Here is a 22,250-nt window from a genome sequence, read left to right on the forward strand (position 1 = left end):
CCCCTCTGGAAAATAATCATATTAAAGCTTAGTTCTTTGGCTACTTTTTTCCCCAAGGTTTCTTTTTGCTTCCAAGCTTTATTTAATTTTTTTTTTTAAATCCTTACCAAGGATATTAATCTTCAGATGGAGTGGGAGAGGATGAGAGAGAGAGAAAGAGAGAGACATATCGATTGGTTGCCTCCCGCATGATTCTGACCAGGGCCGGGGACCAAACCACAACCAAGGAATGTGCCCTTGACCGGAATCAAACCTGCGATTCTTTGGCTCACTCTAACCACTGAGCCAAACTAGCCAAAGGGCTTTACTTTATTTTTAAATTCTCGTCTGTGTTATGAGTCGTTGTTGTTGTTGTTTTTTTAACATTATTTCCTACTCTTTAATAAGTACATTGGTTTTCTAGGGCTCCATAACAAAATACCACAGACTGGGTGGTTTAAACAACAAAAAATGTGTTTTCTCACAGTTCTGAAGGCTAGAATTCCATGATCAAGGTATTGGCAGGGTTGGTTTCATTCATCTTTCCTTGATTTGTTGGTGGGCGTATTTTCTCTATGGCTTCACATGGTGTCCCCTCTGTCCTTATCTCCTCTTCTTTCTTTCTTTCTTTTTTTTTTTTTTCAATTTTTATTAATTTAATTTTGTTACAGATGTTTTTCCTTTTTCCCCCATAGACACCCTCCTCCCCATTCTGCCCTCCCAACTCCTCAGCATTGTTGTCTATGTCCATTGGTTATGCTTACATGTATATAAGTTGTTTGGTTTATCTCATCCATCCCCGCTGGCCCCCTTCTCTGAGGTCTGTTAGTCTGAACCATACTCCTTTCTGTGTCTCTGGGTCTATTTTATTCATCAGCTTATTTTGTTCATTATATTCCACAAATAAGTGAGATCATTCACTTTCTCTGATTGACTTATTTTGCTTAGCATAATGCTCTCCAGATTCTTCCATGTCATCTCAAAGGATAAGAGATCTTTCTTTCTTACAGCTGCATAGTGTTCCATTGTATATATGTACCACAGTTTTTTTATCCACTCATCTACTGATGGACACTTGGGCTGTTTCCAGATCTTAGCAATTGAAAATAGTGCTGCTATGAACTTAGGGGTACATATATTCTTTCTGATTGGTGTTTCAGGCTTCTTAGAATATATTCCTAGAAGTGGGATCACTGGGTCAAATGACAGATTAATTTTTAATTTTTTGAGGAAACGCCATATTGTTTTCCATAGTGGCTGCACCAGTCTTATCTCCTCTTCTTATAAGAACATCAGTCACATTGGACTAGGGCCTACCCATGGGACCTCATTTGACCTTAATTATGTTTTTCAAGACTTATCCCCAACTGCAGCCATATTGTGAGGTACTGGGAGGTAGGTCTTCAACATAGGAATTTTGGCAGGACACTATTTTGTCTGTAACAATAAGGCTGAAAAACAAAGTACAACCATTTAGAATTACGAAACAGAACAATAGGCAGCCCCAGACCTTCTTCTGAATGCCCCGTCTCTCGTGGGTGTTGACTGTCCTCTGATGGAGAATTAGGACTATGCTTTGATAAATTTACACTCTATAATGGTTAAGTGAAGAAGGACCTCACTCTATCACAGAAACACATTTTGGTCATGATGGCCTTGGGAGTCCCTCAAACTTCTGAAGGCCCTCCTGAGGCTTTCACAGGACTGTTGAATTTTATTGCAGTGGACTCCAAACTGGTGTGTGGGCTGTGGAAGGGACCTGGAATAGTTCATGTGCCCGTTATTTATATCCTAATACTTTCTGGGAAAGGTTATACAGTATTTTAGTGGAAAGAGCACTGGATGAGAAGACAGAAACCTAGGCTCCCATCCCAGTTCTGCCACTGCTTAGCTGGTGACCATCGCCAAATCAGCCCATGTCTGTGAGCTTTGGTATCTATATATTTGCACAAGAAAGTCAACCTAAATGCTCTTTGAGCTCCTTTCCATTTTTGATCGTTGTTAATCCATTTAACATTCCCACATGGAATTGAGCAAATAACTGGGAAGAGGTCATGGGTAGCTTTCTGGTCTCCACTGTGCATTCTAATGCTTCTGTATCTCTATTTCCTTGTTCTCAGCAAGCATCTACTTGTCTAGAGCTCTTCGCCAAACTTTTCTAACCTTCTCTGACGTTACAGGAGCAGATGTGCATGGCTGTTAAGGCCTAAGTATACCTTTAATGTTATTTAATAATTTTCAGATTATCTCTGCAGTTTACCTTACTATTTTCTATGTGTCTAAAGAAAAGTTTAAAATCAAACTTGTCTGGTTGGGGCACCAGGCACTTCTCATTGTCCTGAGGTGATTCCTAAACTGAGAAAGACAAACTGAACTACTGAAATTATGGGCCTGCTGTCTTTTTCCCCCCATCACCATTTATCCTCTCTGTGCCCTTTTCCACCTCCACCTACCCCCTCCATTCCCCCAAATCACCACACTGTTGTTCATGTCCATGAGTTCTCTCTTTTATCTTTGGTCAGTCCCTCCACCAACCCCAATAGCCCCACAACCAGAGCAGTCTACCTGTTCTCTATTTCACTTAGCATAATATTCTCCAGATCCATCCACACTGTTGAAAAGGATATAATTTTCTTCCTTTTTCGTAGCAGAGTAGTATTCCATTGTGTAAATGTACCACAACTTTTTTATCCACTCATCTACTAATGGACACTTGGGCTTCTTTCAAATCTTGGCTATTGTAAATAATGCTGCAATGAACATTAGGGATACATATATTCTTTTGAATTAGTGTTTTGAGTTTCTTTGAATAAATTCCCAGCAATGGAATGGCTGGATCATAAGGCAGTTCCATTTTTAGTTTCTTGAGATAACTCCATACTGCTTTCCACAGTGGCTGCACCCATCTGCATTTCCACCAACAGTGCACGAGGGTTCCCTTTTCTGCACATCCTTGCCAACACTTCTTGTCTTTGAGGTCATCAGATTAAGATTCAACTTCTAGGATTTTACTTCTTATATTCTTTCTTTAATACCCCTATTAAGATGACATCTAGATTTCTTTGTTTGGAGCTGGAAATGTCATCCCAATCACTGTTCATTGCCTTTTTAAAAAATCAGAAAATGGCCCTGGCCGGTTTGGCTCAGCGGTTAGAACATCCGCCTGCGGTCCTGAGAGACTCGGGTTCGGTTCCCGCTAAGGGCACGTACCTCGGTTGCAGTTTGTCCCCGGCCCTGGTTGGTCGTGCGGGTGGCAGCCACTCGATGTGTCCCTTTCACATCGATGTTTCCCTCTCTCTCTCTTCCTCTCTCTCCCTCTCACTCTATCTGTACAAAAAATGGAAAAATGTCCTCGGATGAGGATTAAAAAAAAAAAAAAAAAAAAAAAAAAAAAAATCAGAAAATGTATCTTATTAAGTTGAAATTTACCTTCTATAACTTCCATCTATACAATACTTTTATCTGGTAGACATTTTGTTATTTGTTGGTAGAGATCATGCCTGCCACTTTCCCTTTCTACCTTATTATCATTGTCATAAGCCATCTTTATGTACTTTCTCCTTCCATCTTGGTGAAGGGAATGCGTACCCACACCTTCTATTGTATTTAGTCTTCATTTGTGAGTTCTTGAGGATCTAATACGTGTTTGACACCTTAAATAGAAATTATTAAAAGGTTGGGCTCATTTACTCATCACCCCCAAAATCACTTATTTTTATTATTTATGTTTCCTTCATTGTTTTCCTGTATGTACACACAAGTCTTACAGCTATCCCATTCATTTTCACAAATCTTTATTCAACATCTACTGAAAGGTTAGATACTGTACAAGATGCAAGGAATGCAAGAAAACATACTTGGTCATGCCCTTGTTTGAACTGTGATAAAGCAAGAAGAACATAACAGCAAATGAACACAAGGAAATGTTTGAGGAGCTCAGAGAAGTAGAGATCTAATTTAGGGTGCATAGAGGATCACATATAAGACTTCCTTGTGAAAGGTGAGGTGATGGGATAAGGAGAGTCCTCCAGCAGACAAAACAGCCTGTGCAGATGTTAAAAACATAAGTACGACCCTCCAGCCAGCCTAACAGCTTTATGTGTTTGTTAGTGTTTTCCTTCATGCTTGATTTTTTTATAGATATGTACACAGCTTTTAATGATTGTACCATACTTTTCATTAAAGTCTTCTTTTTTTTGTAGATTTTTCTATTATTTATTCAAATGTTTTCTTTGCTAATATAGCACTGGATAGACATTTTTAAAGTATGTTTTTATTTATTTATTTTTAATTGTTTCTTTATTGAGTTTTAGAGAGAGAAGAAGGGAGAGGGGGAAAGAAATAGAAACATTGATGAGAGAGAACATCGATTGACTGCCTCCTGCATGCCCCCAAACTGGGGATTGGGCCCACAACCTGGGCATGTGCCCTGACCGGGAATCGAACTGGTGACCTCTTGGTGCATGGGTCAATGCTCAACCACTGAGCCACACCAGCCAGGCTAAAATATGTTTTTATTGATTTTTTAAGAGAGACAGGAAGGGAAAGAGAGATAGAAACATCAAAGTGAGGGAGAAACATCAATTGGCTGCCTCCTGCATGCCCCCCACTGGGATTTGAGCCCACAACCTGGGCATGTGCCCTGACCGGGAATCGGACCAGGACCTCCCAGTCCATGGAACGACATTCAATCCACTGAGCCACATCGGCCGAGCTGGATGGACATTTTTGATATGTGCTCTTCCTATTACCAATTTTTCATAAAACTGTCATGTGAGAAATTTTCCAGAAATAAGATTACTAGGCCAAAAGCTAAGACTTTTTATAAAATGATTTTGGAAACATATTTATTTTCTAAAAGTTGTTTATACCATTATCAACCATGAGTTAATATGGTGTACTCAGCACTGAATATTATTGAGAATGTTTTAAGGGTAAAATTAAATATACATACACACACACACACACACACACACACATATACATACACACATATAAATACACACAAATACATATGCATGTTAAGGAGCATATCTAAAAAAATAAGTATTTTAATATATCAATAGTAACTAATTTTGTGTTTTTATTCTGTGATATAATTTGATATGAAAATATCTCCATACCATATTTAATTTTTACATGAACTTGCACATATGAAGTCTCAATACTTAGCATTACTTCACTTAGCTTATTTCATTGATTTTTTTTTAAGGGAGAGAGAAATAGAAACATCAGTGTGAGAGAGAAACATCAGTTGGCTGCCTCTTGCACGTCCCCTACTGGGGACCCAGCCCTCAACCCAGGCACATGCCCTGACCAGGAATCGAACCGGCACCTCTCAGTCCATGGGACTACACTCAGTCCACTGAGCCACAGAGGCCAGGCCACTTAGCTTATTTTAATGTATTTATTGTATTAAGACAAATGTAAACCAAAGGACTTATATGCATACATGGATCACCAAAGGACATGGATAATATTGTGGTGAAGGCGGGAGGGTGGGGCAGGGGGAGGTGGCGAAAGCAGGGAGAAGGGGGTCAATATTGTAAAAAAAAAAAAAAAGGAGGGACATCTGTAATACTTTCAACAATGAAGATACATTTTTTAAAAAATGTAAACGAGTGCCCATTCATTGCATATTTCTCTTTTCAGGAACACCACATATTGCAGCAAAGTTGCATTCCCTCTGGAAGTTGTTCAAAAAGATAGCTGCTTCAATTCTCCCATGAAAGTCCCAGTGCATAAACTGTATATAGAATATGGTATTCAGAAGATCACTTGTCCAAATACAGATGGATATTTTCCTCCCAGTGTCAAACCAACTGTCACTTGGTATATGGTAAGAAAATTGGAAAGCATTTTACCCTCTAAATGGCAATAATTATTTGTTGAGTTAATGTAGAAACAGATTTTTCTAATCAGATTTCTATATCTTCTTTAGTGACTTTATACAAATCTTTTACTGCTTCCTCACCTTGTAACATTTTAAAGGAAGTGCTGGAGAACACGTTGCCTCAACTCATCATTCCTTAAAGTGTATTCACTGGGCTACTTAAACTACCTTAGTTCTATTAACTTCCTATGAAATACAATTTGAGAAATGCTGCCCACTTCCACTCTCTGCTCAGTGACATCGGAAGCTGCTAATTCAGCTGGTGAATTTCAACTCCTTGACGAGTCAGTACTGTATTCTATTACTTGTATGTATTTTTGCCCTCATTTATAGACACAGTCCATCTGTGGTTCCTTCAACATCTCAGAGATTTGGGAAGAGTTTAATAAAAAATGATAGTGTTAGAAGGCGGAGCGTGTGACAGCAGCATAGATTTTTTTTTTCCTCATCCAAGGACATTTTTGCATTTTTCTTCAGATAGAGTGGGAAGGAGAGAGAGAGAGAGAGAGAGAGAGAGAGAGAGAGAGAGAGAGAGAGAGAGAAACATTGACATGAGAGAGACACATCGAGTGGTTGCCACCCACACAGGCCGGGGACAAACTGCAACCAAGGTACATGCCCTTAGCGGGAACCGAACCCAGGACTCTCTGGTCTGTGGGCTGACACTCTAGCTGCTGAGCCAGACTGGCCAGGGCCAGCAGCATAGTTTTTTAATCTCTTCAAATATCCACATAAGGCAAAGCCAAGAACTGGACAGCATGTAAAACAAAACTCCGTGTTAAGTTATCCACAAGAATCACTTTCAATAAAACAAGTGAGTCACACCGCAGACAGGGCCCCTATAAACTCTGTGTCTACAGGGAAAAGGAGTAGTCGGAAGCAATGTGGAATCTGGCAGACCTGAGCAGAGAAGCCCTCAGAAGTCAGTGGGTACTTTCTGGAAAGTGTGATGAGCCAATGGAAGAACAGCAGCTGCAGTTGGGAAGGGGAGGCAAAGATGCCTATGGTGAGAAATTCTGAAGGGTTTGGAATTGGTCCAGTGCTCTGGAACTCTGTGAAACCACCACCACAGTGAGGGGAAATGGCTGGAGTACAATCAAAAGTAGGTCAGATCAGGATCATACAGGCGGGGCAAGAGTAAGGTTACAATTGTGAGTATGCAAAACACAGACTTTGTTCTTGTATTACTATTTATTACATACTGTATTTTCCAGAGAGACAACTATAAACACACTTTTGCCTGACCCCACGGTAAGGAGTGAAGAGAAGGACAGGTGCAGCAGAGCAGGGTCAGGAAATTTGAAGACCATATTTTTGGAGAGGTATCTCTGTGAAGTTAGAAAATCTTGCCTGGTTATAAAACTTAGGGGAAAAAAGAACTAGTTTTGCATAAAAGTGAGTAGCAAGAAGAATCAAGCTAAAATCCACCATTCAAAATTATAAGAAAAAGGAGAGTAAGAATAACATGCTACAAAAAAAAGCATGCCAGAGGACATATTTTAACCAACTATTGCAAAAATGAACTAAAAACATTAAATGAAACAAAATGAGAAAGAATAACAAATAAATTGGAGTTACAAAAATTCAATAATAATAAAACTCAGAACTAGAAGAAAGTCATTTTAGAAATGAAGCTAAACTAAGAGGAACATAACAGCAAATGAACACAATAGATAATGTCTTAATTTTAACAGAAAGAGGAAGTCAGAAGAAAAGTTTTAATCAAAATTAAATGATGAACAAAAATAAGAGGGATAGAAGTATATACTAAAATCATATAAAATAGACTTTAAGACAATGAGTATTAATAGAGATAAAGAGGACTTTTCAGAATAATAAAAGGGTCAGTTCATAAGGAAGGCATAAAAATAATAAAATTATATATGCCTAATTACAGTGTTTCAAAATGCATGAAAAAATGTTGACAGAAATAAAGGACAAAATAGACAATCCTATAACCCTAATTAAAATTTTAGCATCTGTCTCTACCTGTTTAAGTTATTAATGGAATGACAGGCGCCAACTTGAAGAGTTTTCTATTGGCCAAAATGGAACAATTTGAATTTCGGTAAGGACATTAATTGCAATAGGTCAAATCCTGTGAATTAAGTTTAAATCCATAAATTCATGATCCTAGTTTAAAATATTTAATTGGTCACATTTGAAAGATAATAGGAAATCAATTTACCTTGAAAACTGGTAAAGGGGAACATATTAAGTATTTATTCTGCCTTTCCTGTAAGAAATGTATACTGTGTTATGAAATGGGGCAGAGAAATATGTTTCTATTTAAAAAAAAGTAAATCCTTGTAACCCCTAGTGATTTAGTTAATAAATCTAAGCATTAAGCATCAATGACAGCTACCATCACAAGAAGAGTAACAGCCAGATATATGCCTTCTGATGAAAGAACAATATCAATTATAATTGTGCCAAGTGGATTAAACTTTTAGATACTGCTGATATTTTGCAGGAAGTATAGAGAACAGAAGAATGTAGTGACCTGCACCATGAGTTTGTAGTCAGAAAAATCCAAACTGAAAAATTCTATATGCCAAATGCCTTGGGTTTCTCAACAGATAAATTGTAAGAAAAACAAAGGCATGATGTGGGAATGTATTGATTAAAAGAAGTATATAAGACAAGTTTAAAAATGGATGGGTCTGTAGTGTCTAAGGATGCACATATGGGTGATAGAATCATAAATGAAAACAAGGAAATGATTTTGCTATGAAAGTGTAGGTAGTGTCTACTTCGACGGGTAAAGAGCTGAGGTTGACATAGGGCATATGGAAGGTGACTGGCAACATTCTATTCCTGGACCTGATTGGTGGTAACAACGGTTTTGCTTTATAATAATTCATTAACTCATGCATATGTTTAGAATATTTTTATATTTTGTATTTTATAATAAAGTGATTAAGAAAAAGGGAAGGAAGGAAAGAGGAAATGAGAGATTTAAGATCAATTGCAAGTAAGAACCTCACATCATTTTTTTTTTCCTAACAAACTATATAACAAGTTATGAAAAAATCAAGGAAATTTAAACAGAATATTAATGACATCAATGAATTATTATTGTTATTTTAAATTGTGATAATTGCACTATAGTTATGTTGCAGAAGGGGTCTTGTCATTTAGAGATACACATAAATATTTACAAATGAAATTTTGCAATGTCTGTGATTTGCTTCAAAATAATCTTGGGCTGAAGTGAGGGGGTACAGATGAAATAAGACAACTCAAATTGGTATTTTTGAGGCTAGGTATGGGTATAGGGAATCAGTCTATATTCTCTCTATGATTGTAACTTTTCATAGTAAAAATCATAAGAAGTGATTTAAAGAGTAATAGCAATTTTATTCAATAAGTATAATATATCCTCCATATAAAAAATGTGTTCATCTAGTTATCAAGGTCTCTTAGCTCTATTTATTTTTTCTATACTTTGTATATTCAATGGTCTGAAAAAATTAATTTTATTTTCTTACATATTCTATAATAATTTTCTCATTTTTTAATGCATTACCTCTTCCTGGAATGTCCTCTTTTCTTCCTTATAACAGATCAAATTCTATTGCCTCATGAAATGTTTCATGTTGTCTCCAGCTAAATACAATTTTCCCTCATATAATCCCACAGCTATTTATTTATGCCTGTTTTCATGTCACCTTTTACTTTATTGTTTCATAATCATTCACTCATGTATACATTTAACACATATAAGTTATAGATCAACTGTATTCCTTGGTAGGGGTTTGGGGGAACACAGTAATGAATGAGATATATGTCCTGTCCTACATATTTCCAAAGGATCTCACAATTTAATTGACAAATTTATAAATAAGAATTCTATTATTATTGAAATGTAGAATTCTATATTCCACAAGAATGCCAAAGAGAATTTATTGTTGGTTTTAAGAACAGGGAGAACTGTACATGCTTCTACTCTGTGAAATGGATAATTTCTTGAGGGCGAAGTTATGCCATACCCATCTCTGTATTTTCAGTGATTCCCATATTTCTGTTTTTTTTTCTGGTTAATGTCACTGCTATTAACAAAAGTATGAAATAGCAAAGGAGGAGCAGTTGTGGGGAGCAAGTGAAGGATTTAGGTAATGTGGTTGAGTTAGAGGTATCTGAGAGACATCCAGGTGGCAGTGACAGTAGTAGTGGCTACAGGTGTGTGAATCTGGAGCTTTAGACGAAAAATCAGAGTTGGACAGAGGAATAGATGCATTTGTATCAGTGATTTTCAACTTTTTTTCATCTTATGGCACATACACTAATTTCTAAAATTCTCTGGCACCTGACCGGTGTGGCTCAGTGGTTGAGCGTTGACCTATGCACCCAGAGGTTGCTGGTTCGATTCTCGGTCAGGGCACGTGCCCAAATTGTGTGCCCAATCTTCAGTGGGAGGCATGCAGGAAGTGGCCAATCGATGTTCTCTCTCATTGATGTTTCTATCTCTCTCCCCCCTCCCTTTGTCTCTCTCTAAAATCAATAAAGAAAAAAAAAATTTTTAATAAAATTCTGTGGCACACCAAAAAATACATTATTTTTTTGCCAATTTGACAAAAAAATAGATATGATTTTGATCCATTCACACTGGACAACTATTGTTGTGTTGGCTGTTGTCCTTTTTTCATTTGATAAACTAAGGAAAAAGAGGCCAGTGCCCCTGACTAAATAGTCAGGGTTTGCATGTTTTGAAAATTCTTGCAGCACATAAGTTGAAAATCACTAATCTGTATGATAGTTGCAGCCCTAAGGACTAAGATCAAAATCTGGTGAGAATGTTCATGGAGTGAATGAAAGCAGAAAGCCTAGAAAGAAGACTGAGCAAAAAGTCATAGGCAAACCATCACCATGGTAGATACCCAATAACGTGCAAGTGACAAAAGAAACAGGTAACCAGCCATCCTTTCTGTTCTATGAAAGGTCACTCTTCATATGTGGTACACTGCTTTTTTTTCCTCTCTTTTTGGGTAATTGACTGAAACTATTAATCCTAAAAGTTCTGCCATCTTGGGTACAAAATCAGGGTTCTTGGTAGCTGCATTCTCCTGTCATTGTACAGCAATGCTGATGTTTTCTACCTGCTACCCCGACTCCCTGCATCCACCTAGCTATCTTGGCCCTCCTAGAGTAATTCTCTCTCAGTTGTTATCAACTGAATTCCCTACCTTGACCTTGTAGAAATAGCCTCTTTTTGTAGTACAAATAACTGTGTAAGAGTTAAAAGACATATAAATTCATTTCAGCAATTTGCTTCCTTTTAGCAGAAAGAAGAAAATTGATAAATTGAGAGAAGGAAAAGGAAATGAACAATTCTTGCATTTTACTTGTAAAATGCATCGTGCTAGGGATTTTATATGCTATATATAATACTAATCATCATCCTTCAAGTTAGATGTCATCCTTTTACAGATTATGAAGCAGAGGCTCAGAGAGGTAAACAATAGAGCTAACATTTATTGAGCACAGGAATTCTTCCAGATGCTTTAATTCTTTAACTTAATTCCCTCAAAATAAGGTAAGTTATCTTGTGTTTTCCTTTTTACAGTTAAAAAAAATAAAGGCTAGAGTGATTAAAAGATTTGCCCAAGGTGACAAGCTAGGAACCAATATTCAATCCTACAATCTGTATTGAGTCCATACTTTTACATTGTGGTATATCATGTACTCAAAAACAATCTAGCTGATAATGGGAGAATATGGAATTTCAGGCCAGTTCTGTTTGGTTTCAAGCCTATACTCTCCAGAAATGATACCGAGAGGGTGGTCTGGTCTTTACTTCTGAAGCTTAGGACACTTTGAAGGGTGGGCTAGTCTTTGAACACAGGTTGGGTTGTAGGATGAGCTGTGGAACAAGGAAATCTGTGGCTAGAGGGCCCTGGCAAATCAGAGAGGGCTCAGGAAAACTGAGATTGGAAGAAACCAAAAATCAATTTTTTTTTTGTTGCATAACTGCAAGAGAAATGAGGCAGGATTGCATTTTCCTCTTTGGCATGTCATATAGTCTTTCCTCCTCTCTTTTACATGGCAAGCTTTTCCTCATTCAGGGCCCAGAATGCATAGCACTCTAATTCAGCAATCCTGTGAGTTAAACTGATGTTCAGTAAATGTTTGTTGAATGAGCCAGGTTTTGTAACTAGCCTGGAGAGCAAGCCATGGTTTGTGATTTACTGCATTTCAAATAGCCACCTTATGAAAGAACTTCTGGAACACGACATGTGTATAAATTGGAGGTTGCCTGTTTATTCACATAGGGACTTTGGGAATAAATAGCAGTAAAGATACAGGTGAGATCTTATTGTTCTTTTTACTATTATTCTTAGATTTATTCAGCGACCTGAGCTTTAAATTATGGCAAGCCATCCTAACTTTTATATTATTGGATTATTTCTCTTCCTCATTGTTGTAATTGGGTATTTGATCCACCCCACCCCAGAGATCCTTATAAAAACAAAGAAAATTTTCCCTTTTTTTTGCTGAGAATCAGAGGAACCATTTTAATGGATGTATTGAATATTGAATTTATACCAGCTGCTGAAATGCTCTATCTGCTGTTTAGGAGAATGGATATCATTCTGGAGATAAGTCTGAAAAAAGCTGGTTGTCCTTGTGTTTAGTATAATCATTAAAAATTGCCCTGGCTGGTTTGGCTCAGCAGTTAGAGTGTCGGCCTGCGGTCTGGTGAGACCAGGGTTTGGTTCCTGCTAAGGGCATGTACCTTAGTTGCAGTTTGTCCCCGGCCCTGGTTGGGTTGTGTGGGTGGCAACCACTTGATGTGTCCCTTTCATGTCAATGTTTCTCTCTCTCTCTCCCCCACCCACTCTATCTGAACTCGAACACTCTCTCTATCTATCTATCTATCTATCTATCTATCTATCTATCTATCTATCTATCGTCCTCGGATGAGGATAAACAAATAAAAAAAAATGGTATATTACCTCCACCTCTAATTTTCAGTGTAAAATTAATCAGAATTGGTCAGATAATATTTATAAATCTCTCTCAGAAAACAGGAAAATCTGCTTTTTCTGACAAAGTGCCATCAGGAAAGCACATTTCTGATCTAGTGCAAGACTTGGCCTTTTTTCCAGCGTAGCACATGTTGTAGAGAAGTTTGTCCAAGTCTGTATAGACTTTATTTTTAAAGTGTTTGTTTCTATTTGAAAAATTAGTCTAGTTGGTCCTTTATCTCTTTCCTTTCCCTGCAGTTCCCCTATTGTGCTTTTTAATTTTTGGTATGAAGGAAATATGTAGCACATTTACCTTTAAACTATACACGTTTAATTCCATATTTGCGTGTATACACACAGGAATTCACATATAGTTTCAGGGCTTCTAAGGATCCACGATCCATCCTCTAAACTTAACCCAAGCTCAGATATCTGTGAAACCTTGAGGCCGAATTAGGCTGAATGAGTCACCCACTTTCTATTTTGGTAGCACTTAATTTATACCTCATTTTTGTTACTATAATGATTGTACCTCTTTCTTCTGTACTAGATAACAACCTCTCCTTTTCTTTCCCTTGAAGACCAAGCACACAGCACAAAACTGAGCCAATAAACTGTATTTAGGAATTGATTAAATTATTAAGTGGATTTGATGGGACTGGAAAACTCCATGGGAATAAGGGTCATTTCTGTATTTAATGGCTACGTTATGCCCAGCTCCTAACACAGTGTCTGTCACAAGAAGGGATTTTGTAAATATTTGTTGCTTGAACACTGGAATGGCTTTAGTTTTGTTCATTGAAATTGACTGATATATAGAGCTCTTATGCGACTTTGTAAGTAAGAATGATATAGTTTATACCAACTTAATCTTTGGAGCTAACATTTCAATAGCTATCCCCAACTGTTCTAACCATATATCTCAGTGAAACTCTTTGTATACTTGCTCCCTCTTTCCCCACTCATCCTCAGCTCACCCACGCCACATCTTGTATTTCACACAGCCATCTTGTTGTAAGCTCTGCATGAGCTTCAACCCCGTGTCTTCTGTCTTTGCTTCTCTCATTCATTATTTTTGATCATGCAGCACAAATGGATTGAGCTAAATATTTGGCAAGCTGCTGGCCATGAAGTACGGTACTCATTCACTCCTCTCTTGCCCCGTAAGAGTAAATTTTCTAGAGGAAGAGACAAACATGAAGAAAGGTTATATAATAAAATTGGTTAAGTAAAATACAGCATAGAGAACATAGTTAATAATACTGTCATAACTAAGTATGGTGCCAAGTGGGTACTGGAAATATTGGGGGAGTACTTTGTAAAGTACAGATGGTCTAACCATTATGCTGTACACCTGAAACTAATACAAATAATATTGACTGTAAACTGTAATTGAAAAAAAAATAAGAAAATAATATAAAGTTAGTTAAATACTGACACAGAGGGCAAAATGCTATTAGACTTCAGAGAAGTTATTCATAACTTTCTCCTGTTTCTGGTGTGCTCTTTTCCATGTTTCTCTTCTTAGTTAATAGCTATTAATATTTCACTTATCCTTAAAGATCCAACTCAACTCTTTCTTCTCCATGCAGTTTTTTCTGAATGTTTTCTATTCCATTTCCCCCCACTTCCTGACCCTGATATCCTTCCACAGTATTTGTTGCAATTCTCTACAAGACCATACGTACATAGGTTAGGAACTGTGTCCTTTCCATTTTTTGTGCCCTCACACAGTTCTTAAATGGTGAATGGCATGGAAATACTTATCCACAGTTAGTCAAGGCACCCCCCCCAACCACACCCCATACCTTACCACATGCTGTTTTTCCTCTCACACTCTACCTACAAGTCATAGTAGGTTGCCATGGCTACTGCTGTGTGGTTGAAAAGTTGCTCTCCTGTTTAACTTCTCTCTTTTGAATTCAGAATGAGGAACTGATGGATCAACTAAATGGATGATTTGTCTTCCAGTCAGACAAGTGTTTGCCTCATAGTGGAAATCTGCTTACTGTTAACCTGTTTCTTGCATTTGGAAGCACGTTGTTTTGTTCTTTGGGTATCTAGAACTCTGTTCCTGTCTTTTATTTTTCTGGATTACAAATAAATGATTTTGAAATTATAAGAAAATTTGTAGGCTTTATTTTCAGGAATATTTTATTATGTTGAAAATATTCTGTATGTTTCAGGTATATGTGCGAAGGGTCTAGAGATGTATCTGCTTATAAGAAACAGAGTCCATCACACACTACAGGCCAAAGTTAGTGGTTCAACAATGCCCTGAAGCTACCCCATCACACATATGCATACTTACAATCTAAAATATTTCCTTCACTTCCTCTTCTTGCATGCTACATAGGTCTAATAGCTTTAAAATGGACTTTTGAAGTTCTTATTTTGGTTAAAACCAGTGAAGGGAGACAAATATTTGGTGATGGGAGATGATTTGACTCTGGGTGGTAGACACATGATGCAACATACAGATCATGTAGCTTAGAAATGTCCACTTGAAAGCTGTGTGATCCTGTTAACCAATGTCACCCAGATGAGACAATGTAAGTGCATTTGTCTCAGTGTACTTTAAAAATATATATATTTTTTATCCTCACCCAAGGACATTTTTGCATTTATCTTCAGATAGAGTGGGAGGGAGAAAAGGAGGAAGAGAGAGAGAAACATTGACGTGAGAGAGACCCCAACGTCAACGATTGGTTGCCACCCCTGAAACCCCAACCAGGGCCAGGGACAAACTGCAACTGAGGTACACGCCCTTAGCAGGAACCAAACCTAGGACTTTGGTCTGTGGGCTGGCGCTCCAACAGCTGAGCCAAACTGGCCAGGGCTGTCTCACTGTATTTTTTTCAGCCTCAAATAACTGCTGAGCAGAGATGCTTATTCTTAGTTAAGAAGCTAGTTCAAGACCTTTTTTGAGCTATCTGGAAAACTGAGTTTTAGCTCTGCTTTGTGTTATCTGGAATAGCTCTTCATTGTCCATTTCCTTTTTTTCCCACTTTTAAAACTATAGCATATTTAATCTGATCTGTCTACTTAACAGGGATTTAAGAATAGCCAAGTTAACAAACCAGAGAAGAAAATAGCTTTGAACTGTTTAAATAGAAGATGTCACAAAAGTCAAGTCGAGTTCTCTAGATAGTCTAAACTCAATTTAAACCAAATCTGACATAAATTCTTTATAAGTGCAGGCTTTTGTGGCCTCATACTTTGTGATAACCTAAGAGTATTAAAATCTCTGGCTGATGTGACAAGTGTCTAGAAGTACTTTTATCAAAACAGGAAAAATTATACTTAGAAAATAACCTAACTGAGCATATATCAGCTTTCTTGTGATGATAATCCCCATGAATCAAATCTTTAATGCTATTCTTTTTTTTTTGTTTGTTTTTTTTTTTTTATCCTCACCGGAGGACATTTTTCCATTTTTTGTTCAGACAGAGTGGAAGGGAAAGAGAGGGGGAGAGAGAGAGAAAGAGAGAAACATCGACGTGAAAGGGACACATCGAGTGGCTGCCACCCGCACAACCCAACCAGGGCCGGGGACAAACTGCAACCGAGGTACGTGCCCTTAGCGGGAACCGAACCCGGGTCTCTCCGGACCGCAGGCCAACGCTCTAACCGCTGAGCCAAACCGGCCAGGGCTTTAATGCTATTCTTAAAAGACATATTTCCTGTTACAAAGAATTACAAAATATGCCACTTAGAGTAACTGTCATATTTCAAAACACGTGCTCCAGGAATTTAAGTAAGAAAACCTGAAGTATACGAGAATTAAATATGTGAATACAGGAAATTGAAAGTATAAGCCAGTAATACACTCACAGAATTGTAAAGATCTAAGGGAACTTAGAGATAATCCCTTATGTCGTAGATGAATTATTGGTTTTTAACAGAAAAACAAACACAGAATTTTTCTAAAGTAAATGTTCAACTATGTTTAGTCACAGATGATTGCATAATTTTTTTCTCTAAAACAAACAAAATATAACAGTATAACCAATTAGTAGAAGGTAGAGATTCAAACAGTATTCTAGTTATATTGAATGAGACACTTCAATCACAAAATTTTTAAAATATTAAAATGTGAGTTGGAGCAGAAATAACCTCAACTCTTGGTAAGACTCATAAAAATATTTTTTATTTTTAGATTCTGGAGTCTGTGTTATCTAATTTCAATACATAGGATAAATATAGGATAAGTTTGTACATGCTGATATAGTGATACAACAGAGTGATCAAGAATGCCAAAATCAGACATCTAAATTGAGGCCTAGTTTGTCAAGCAGAGTGGCTGGATTCCTGCATTTATAATAAACAGTGAAGAAATGTAGAAAAATGAAAAATAATTTTTCAGAAACTAAATAGAGCAAACAGCAGTTTAGGTTGCCTTAGCTGCTGTTCAGTACTTTACCTTGCTTCACTGTTAACATGAGATTCCCAGAATCTGAATACTGGATCCTGAGACAGCAAGCTAGTGCTTTTGAATTTACATTTTAGTTCAGAACATTAATTTTCTTTTGCAGAAAAGATGACAAAACTTAAAGCATTCACTCTTTGCAGAAACATTGTCAAATATTTGAGCAAAATAGTTTTGTAAAGGGTGCAGCCAGCATAGATATGTGTATGTTCTGTGCAAAATTAAATATCTGCATGTGCTTATATATTCCCTACGCATGTATGTAAATAGAAAACATATTTTCTTTTCTTTCTTTTAGGGCTGTCAAAAAATAGAAGACTTTAATAATGTGGTACCTGAAGACATGAATTTGAGTTTCCTCATAGCTTTGGTTTCAAATAATGGAGATTACACGTGCGTTGTTACATATCCAGAAAATGGGCGCGAGTTCCATCTCACCAGGACTCTGACTGTAAAGGTGGTTGGTAAGCATGGTTTGTATTAAGTGCACATGAAAAAAATGCAATAATTTTGTTTTGTCTGTTAACAGTTTGTTATAAACAAGTGTGTAAAATCTCTAAGAAAAAAGGGTTATGTTTTTTGTTTATTGCACTATCCCCAGAGCCTCCATCATTTCCACGTGCATTGTGGGCATCCAGTAACTATTAGTCTATTGAATGAATATGTGAATACGTGAAGTAAAGGCAGTTTGAGCAGCGAAAGGAGTGCCAGACAGATCTGTGTTCGAATTCTACTGCTGCCATTCATGAATAGTAGACATGAGTCTCCTTATCTGCCCTCTGAGACTTAGACTCCCTAACATTCCAGATAACTGAGAATATTAGAAATAATATACATATTATGGTAATATAGTTCCAGGCAATCAATAGAGACTCAGTGAATAGTTATTATTATTATCCAAAAACTATTTAAATAGAATTAACTAAAATATGTATTTCTCTATACTGCTGTTGCAGTTAATGTTCAGAGTATTTGCTGGCAGTGTTCAACCACTGGCCTGCACTGAGAGAAGAGGGGTGAGAACCTGGGCAAGTGGAAAGGGCAATGTCTAGGCAGAGTCCACTGACTCCTAGGAAACCCACAACGAGGACCCTCATACCACTGCCCTCTGTACTGAAATGAGAGCATATCACAGTGAGATTTTGTCAAACCCCATCTTTTTTTAGGAAAAAAACAATTTATTGTCATTTTTAAAAATCTGTAAATCATTGGTATAAGGTATTTCACAATTTTTAAAAATTGAAATCCCATCTTTTAATAGATGAAAATATTGAGGCCCAACAACAGAAAGCAACCTACTTAGTTAGAGATATTCAAGGTAATAGTAGAAGTGATTCTAAATCGCAGCTTTCTGACTTTCTGTTCGAGGCTTTTTCCTTCCTACCAGTCTGACACCAGATTCAGCTTATGTATTTCTTTGAAAGGGTTTTAACATTGTGCAAATAAAATTTGAATCGAACACTTTTGTAATCACTTTTCCTCTTTCTCTGCTTACTTTCTGAATAGTGCTGAGTTGGGGACTGATTCAGAAGAAAATCAGACTAAATTTGGAACCTGACATGAATGTACTTTAAAAGTTAAATGAATAATCTAACCTCACATTCATCTTGGCAGTTGTATGTGTATATTTAAGCGCAGTGGATGCTTTAATATGTGTCACTTAATTTAATTCTTATAATGAACCCATGAACTGAGATTAATTACTCTCATTTTAAAGTTGAGGAAATTACCTTTTCCAAGATTTATTTAAAAAAACAACAACAACAAAATAAACAGTTGGATGGTTAGTTTATGGCAAAGTTGGAATTAGAATACCTGGTCATTAAATTCTTGAAGTCTCTACTCTTAAGTAATATAATATAAAGCTCCTTCAAGACATTTTCATTCAATTGAGGAATATAGACTGTTATAAAGAACATTAATCTTATGAGTGAACCTTCTAATGATAACTAGACATCAGGTATACTTAGGTGCTGGGCTCACAATTGTGATTTTAAACGTTCCACTTATTCACTCATGTTAATACTATTTAGGTCTTGTACAAGATACTCTGAGAATGTTGAGAAATATGTAGAAAGGAAACAATTGAGCAAGACATGAGAGCAATTAATTATGATACAGTATGAGAGAAGTCTGTCTCACATAAGCTTTGGAAAGTGAAAACACTAGTTAAACATGCTGTTCTCAAATATTAAGGATATTCAACATATGTTTCTTTATTTGTTTATATGAATGAAATATTATAATTGACTATATATTAGACTGTGGGTGTTCTCAAGAGAATTGACTAACTATGCCAGGAAGTTGGGCAAGCCTTTACAGGAGAGAATATTTTTGAAATGGGTTAAAAGAGATAAATACTAAATGACTTAACATCATCTCCCTTTGTTCTTTACACTCCCACAGGGTCTCCAAAATATGCATTGCCCCCCCAGATCCATTCACCCAATGATCTTGTGGTGTATGAGAAAGAACCAGGTAATTATAGCTGTGCCTCTGAATTTCAGTTAGATTCTCTTAATTATAAGGAATAAAATGCCACAGAAGTTAACACAAGAGAATAGAAGGCTATTCTTAAAAAAAAAAAAAAAAAAAAAAAAGACACGAATTGAAACTGATGTCAGAAACCAAAGCACCTCTGAGCATTAGCTACCTCATGGATATCATGGGGAGCTCGGGACTCTCTGCTTCTCTCTTAGCAGCTGCTGCCTCCTTCTTCCTGTGCAGCAGGTTTCCCTTCCTGATCAGTGATTTCTGTCTGATGCAAACTGTAGCTCGCCTGGGGCTGTGGTTTGCCACGTCTACAGCATGAGCACAAGGCATCCACTACCGGGGGGCAGGGCTGGAGCTTGGAGTCCGGACTGTGAATATAATAGGTAACAACTGATAGAACTAATACACCTGATTAAACCACTATGAAATGTGGCTATGGCTGTCTGGGTCTATTTAGTTTTCATAATTTTTCATTTAAGAGAAAAATCACTTGTAACTGACCAAATAAGGTATGATGTATTATTCTTTTGACTCATAGCCTCCCACAGTTAAGCTGAAAACTGTAGAAAATTTTAAGGTTTTCTGTATTTTACAAAAAATTCACAGCAAACCCAATGAGAGTTATAAAAGAACATGTGTTTAAAATGTACTAAAGTAAATAGAGGCCGTGATCACCATAGGCAGAGAACAACAATACCCCCGCAAATTAAGATAAGGTTTCAAATAGTGATCTGCCTGTAAAAACACAAAGAACCCTACTTCTATGTCTCCGGGTCTATTTTATTCATCAGTTTGTTTAGTTCATTATATTCCAGAAATAAGTGAGATCATGTGATATTTGTCTTTCTCAGCAGTGGAGGGAAGGGATAAACCACAGAACTTATATGCAGGTATGCATAACCAATGGACATAGACAACAATGCTGGGGACAGGGTGGGAGGGGATAGGGCGGAGGGAGCCAATGGGGGGGAAAAAGGAGAAACGTCTGTAACAAAAATTAATTAATAATAATAATAATAAAAAGAATACACTAAAGGATCTGCCAACCCCAAATGGACTAATTTTCCTTGAATTACTAGTGGCTTTATATAGCAATTTAAACATTCTTCATGCTATCAGGGTAAACATCTAGATATGTTTCATCTCCTTATCACATGATGGTTACAAAAGCAGGCCTGAATCCATGCTCACTTTATCTTCCTATATATTGATATAGAAAATGGGAGGGGAAGGCATAAGGCCATGCACTGGAAGAGAGGACGGAGTGTGAGCACTAAGGAAGACAAACCTGAGTTCCAATTAGGATGACAGTATAATTGATCATCTCAACCTGGACACCTTTTGAGAGTGAAAGCAGTCGATATTAATGACAAGGAAAACGAGCACAAAACAACTGTCCTGGGCAACCTGGAATAGAAGGTCATTCTAGGTCAAATCCCGATCTGCCATTTACTATCAATTCGATCTAGGAATGGCATTTTACAACATTAAGCTTCAGTTTTTACATCTGTAAAACATGGATTTTTTAAAAAATGCCTCATAGTATTTTGTTATAATTAAATTAGAATATTTATAAATATTTAGCACAGGAAATTATACGAAACTCTCAGTGAGTATGCTGTTGCTCTTGTTTTTACTACCATTTTCTGCCTAGAAAGCCCCCACCTCATCTTCTATCTCAGAAGGATAGCATAGACTTTCCATGTGTAAATGGTCTTCAGATTTACCGAGTGCCCCCGATAACGGGAGCATTCCCAGATGGGGCCTGTCCAGCCAGCCCTCAGCAATGGCACTGTCCCATTTTCTCTGGGCCAAGGACCAAAGATCTGGAGAACCTTTTTTTTTTGTCATCCTTTGTTTCTAAAGGAAATAAGAAAGAAGAGTAGTCCATGAAGGGTTAGGGCTAAACAGGATGTTGTCAGAGCCTTTTTGAACGGATAATGACATTTTAAACATACAGAGATTGTATTAAAAGATGGTCATTCTCATAATTTTATTTAAAGCTGCAGTGCTTCTTTTCTTGATTTGTTTGGTTTGCAGGGAAGTATGGTACATTACCTTATGGTAGCCCACTAGAGTGAGAAATAGGATTGTAGATGCATGCGACATTTATAACCTCTGATTAGTCACGGAGTAGAATCAATACAGTCATGCAAAGGTTACAAAGTAATGGGTTAACTTGTTTTGTTTTGTTTTGTTTTGTTTTATTTAGGAGAGGAGCTAATCATCCCCTGTAAAGTCTTTTTTACTTTCCTGAAGGACTCTCACAATGAGGTTTGGTGGACCATTGACGGAAAAAAGCTAGACGACACCACTGTTGACGTAACTGTTAATGAAAGGTATCATTGGTTCAGGCAAGGGGGAGACTAACCCTGTTCCTCAGTATAATGCAATCTGGTGTGTACTCATCAATGAAAATAAGAATTCCAATTAACAAAAATCAGCAAGATTTTCAAGTCGTTAGTGGCTGCATCCCAAAGCAGGATTC

General features: G+C 37.1%; 1 protein-coding gene across 2 annotated transcripts in view; it reads left to right on the forward strand.

Moving 5' to 3' along the window:
* The window catches only part of LOC118617067 (interleukin 1 receptor accessory protein), a 148,253-nt gene that overhangs the window by 99,119 nt on the left and 26,884 nt on the right, over window positions 1-22,250 (forward strand). For both annotated transcript variants that reach the window (XM_036242589.1, XM_036242590.1), the window contains 4 exons: window positions 5,632-5,818; window positions 17,568-17,733; window positions 19,676-19,747; window positions 21,975-22,101. In XM_036242589.1, coding sequence (XP_036098482.1) covers window positions 5,632-5,818; window positions 17,568-17,733; window positions 19,676-19,747; window positions 21,975-22,101 — 552 coding nt within the window. The remainder of the gene's footprint in view (window positions 1-5,631; window positions 5,819-17,567; window positions 17,734-19,675; window positions 19,748-21,974; window positions 22,102-22,250) is intronic.

The sequence above is a fragment of the Molossus molossus genome, unplaced genomic scaffold (genome assembly GCF_014108415.1).
Source record: "Molossus molossus isolate mMolMol1 unplaced genomic scaffold, mMolMol1.p scaffold_m16_p_5, whole genome shotgun sequence".
Taxonomy (NCBI): domain Eukaryota; kingdom Metazoa; phylum Chordata; class Mammalia; order Chiroptera; family Molossidae; genus Molossus; species Molossus molossus.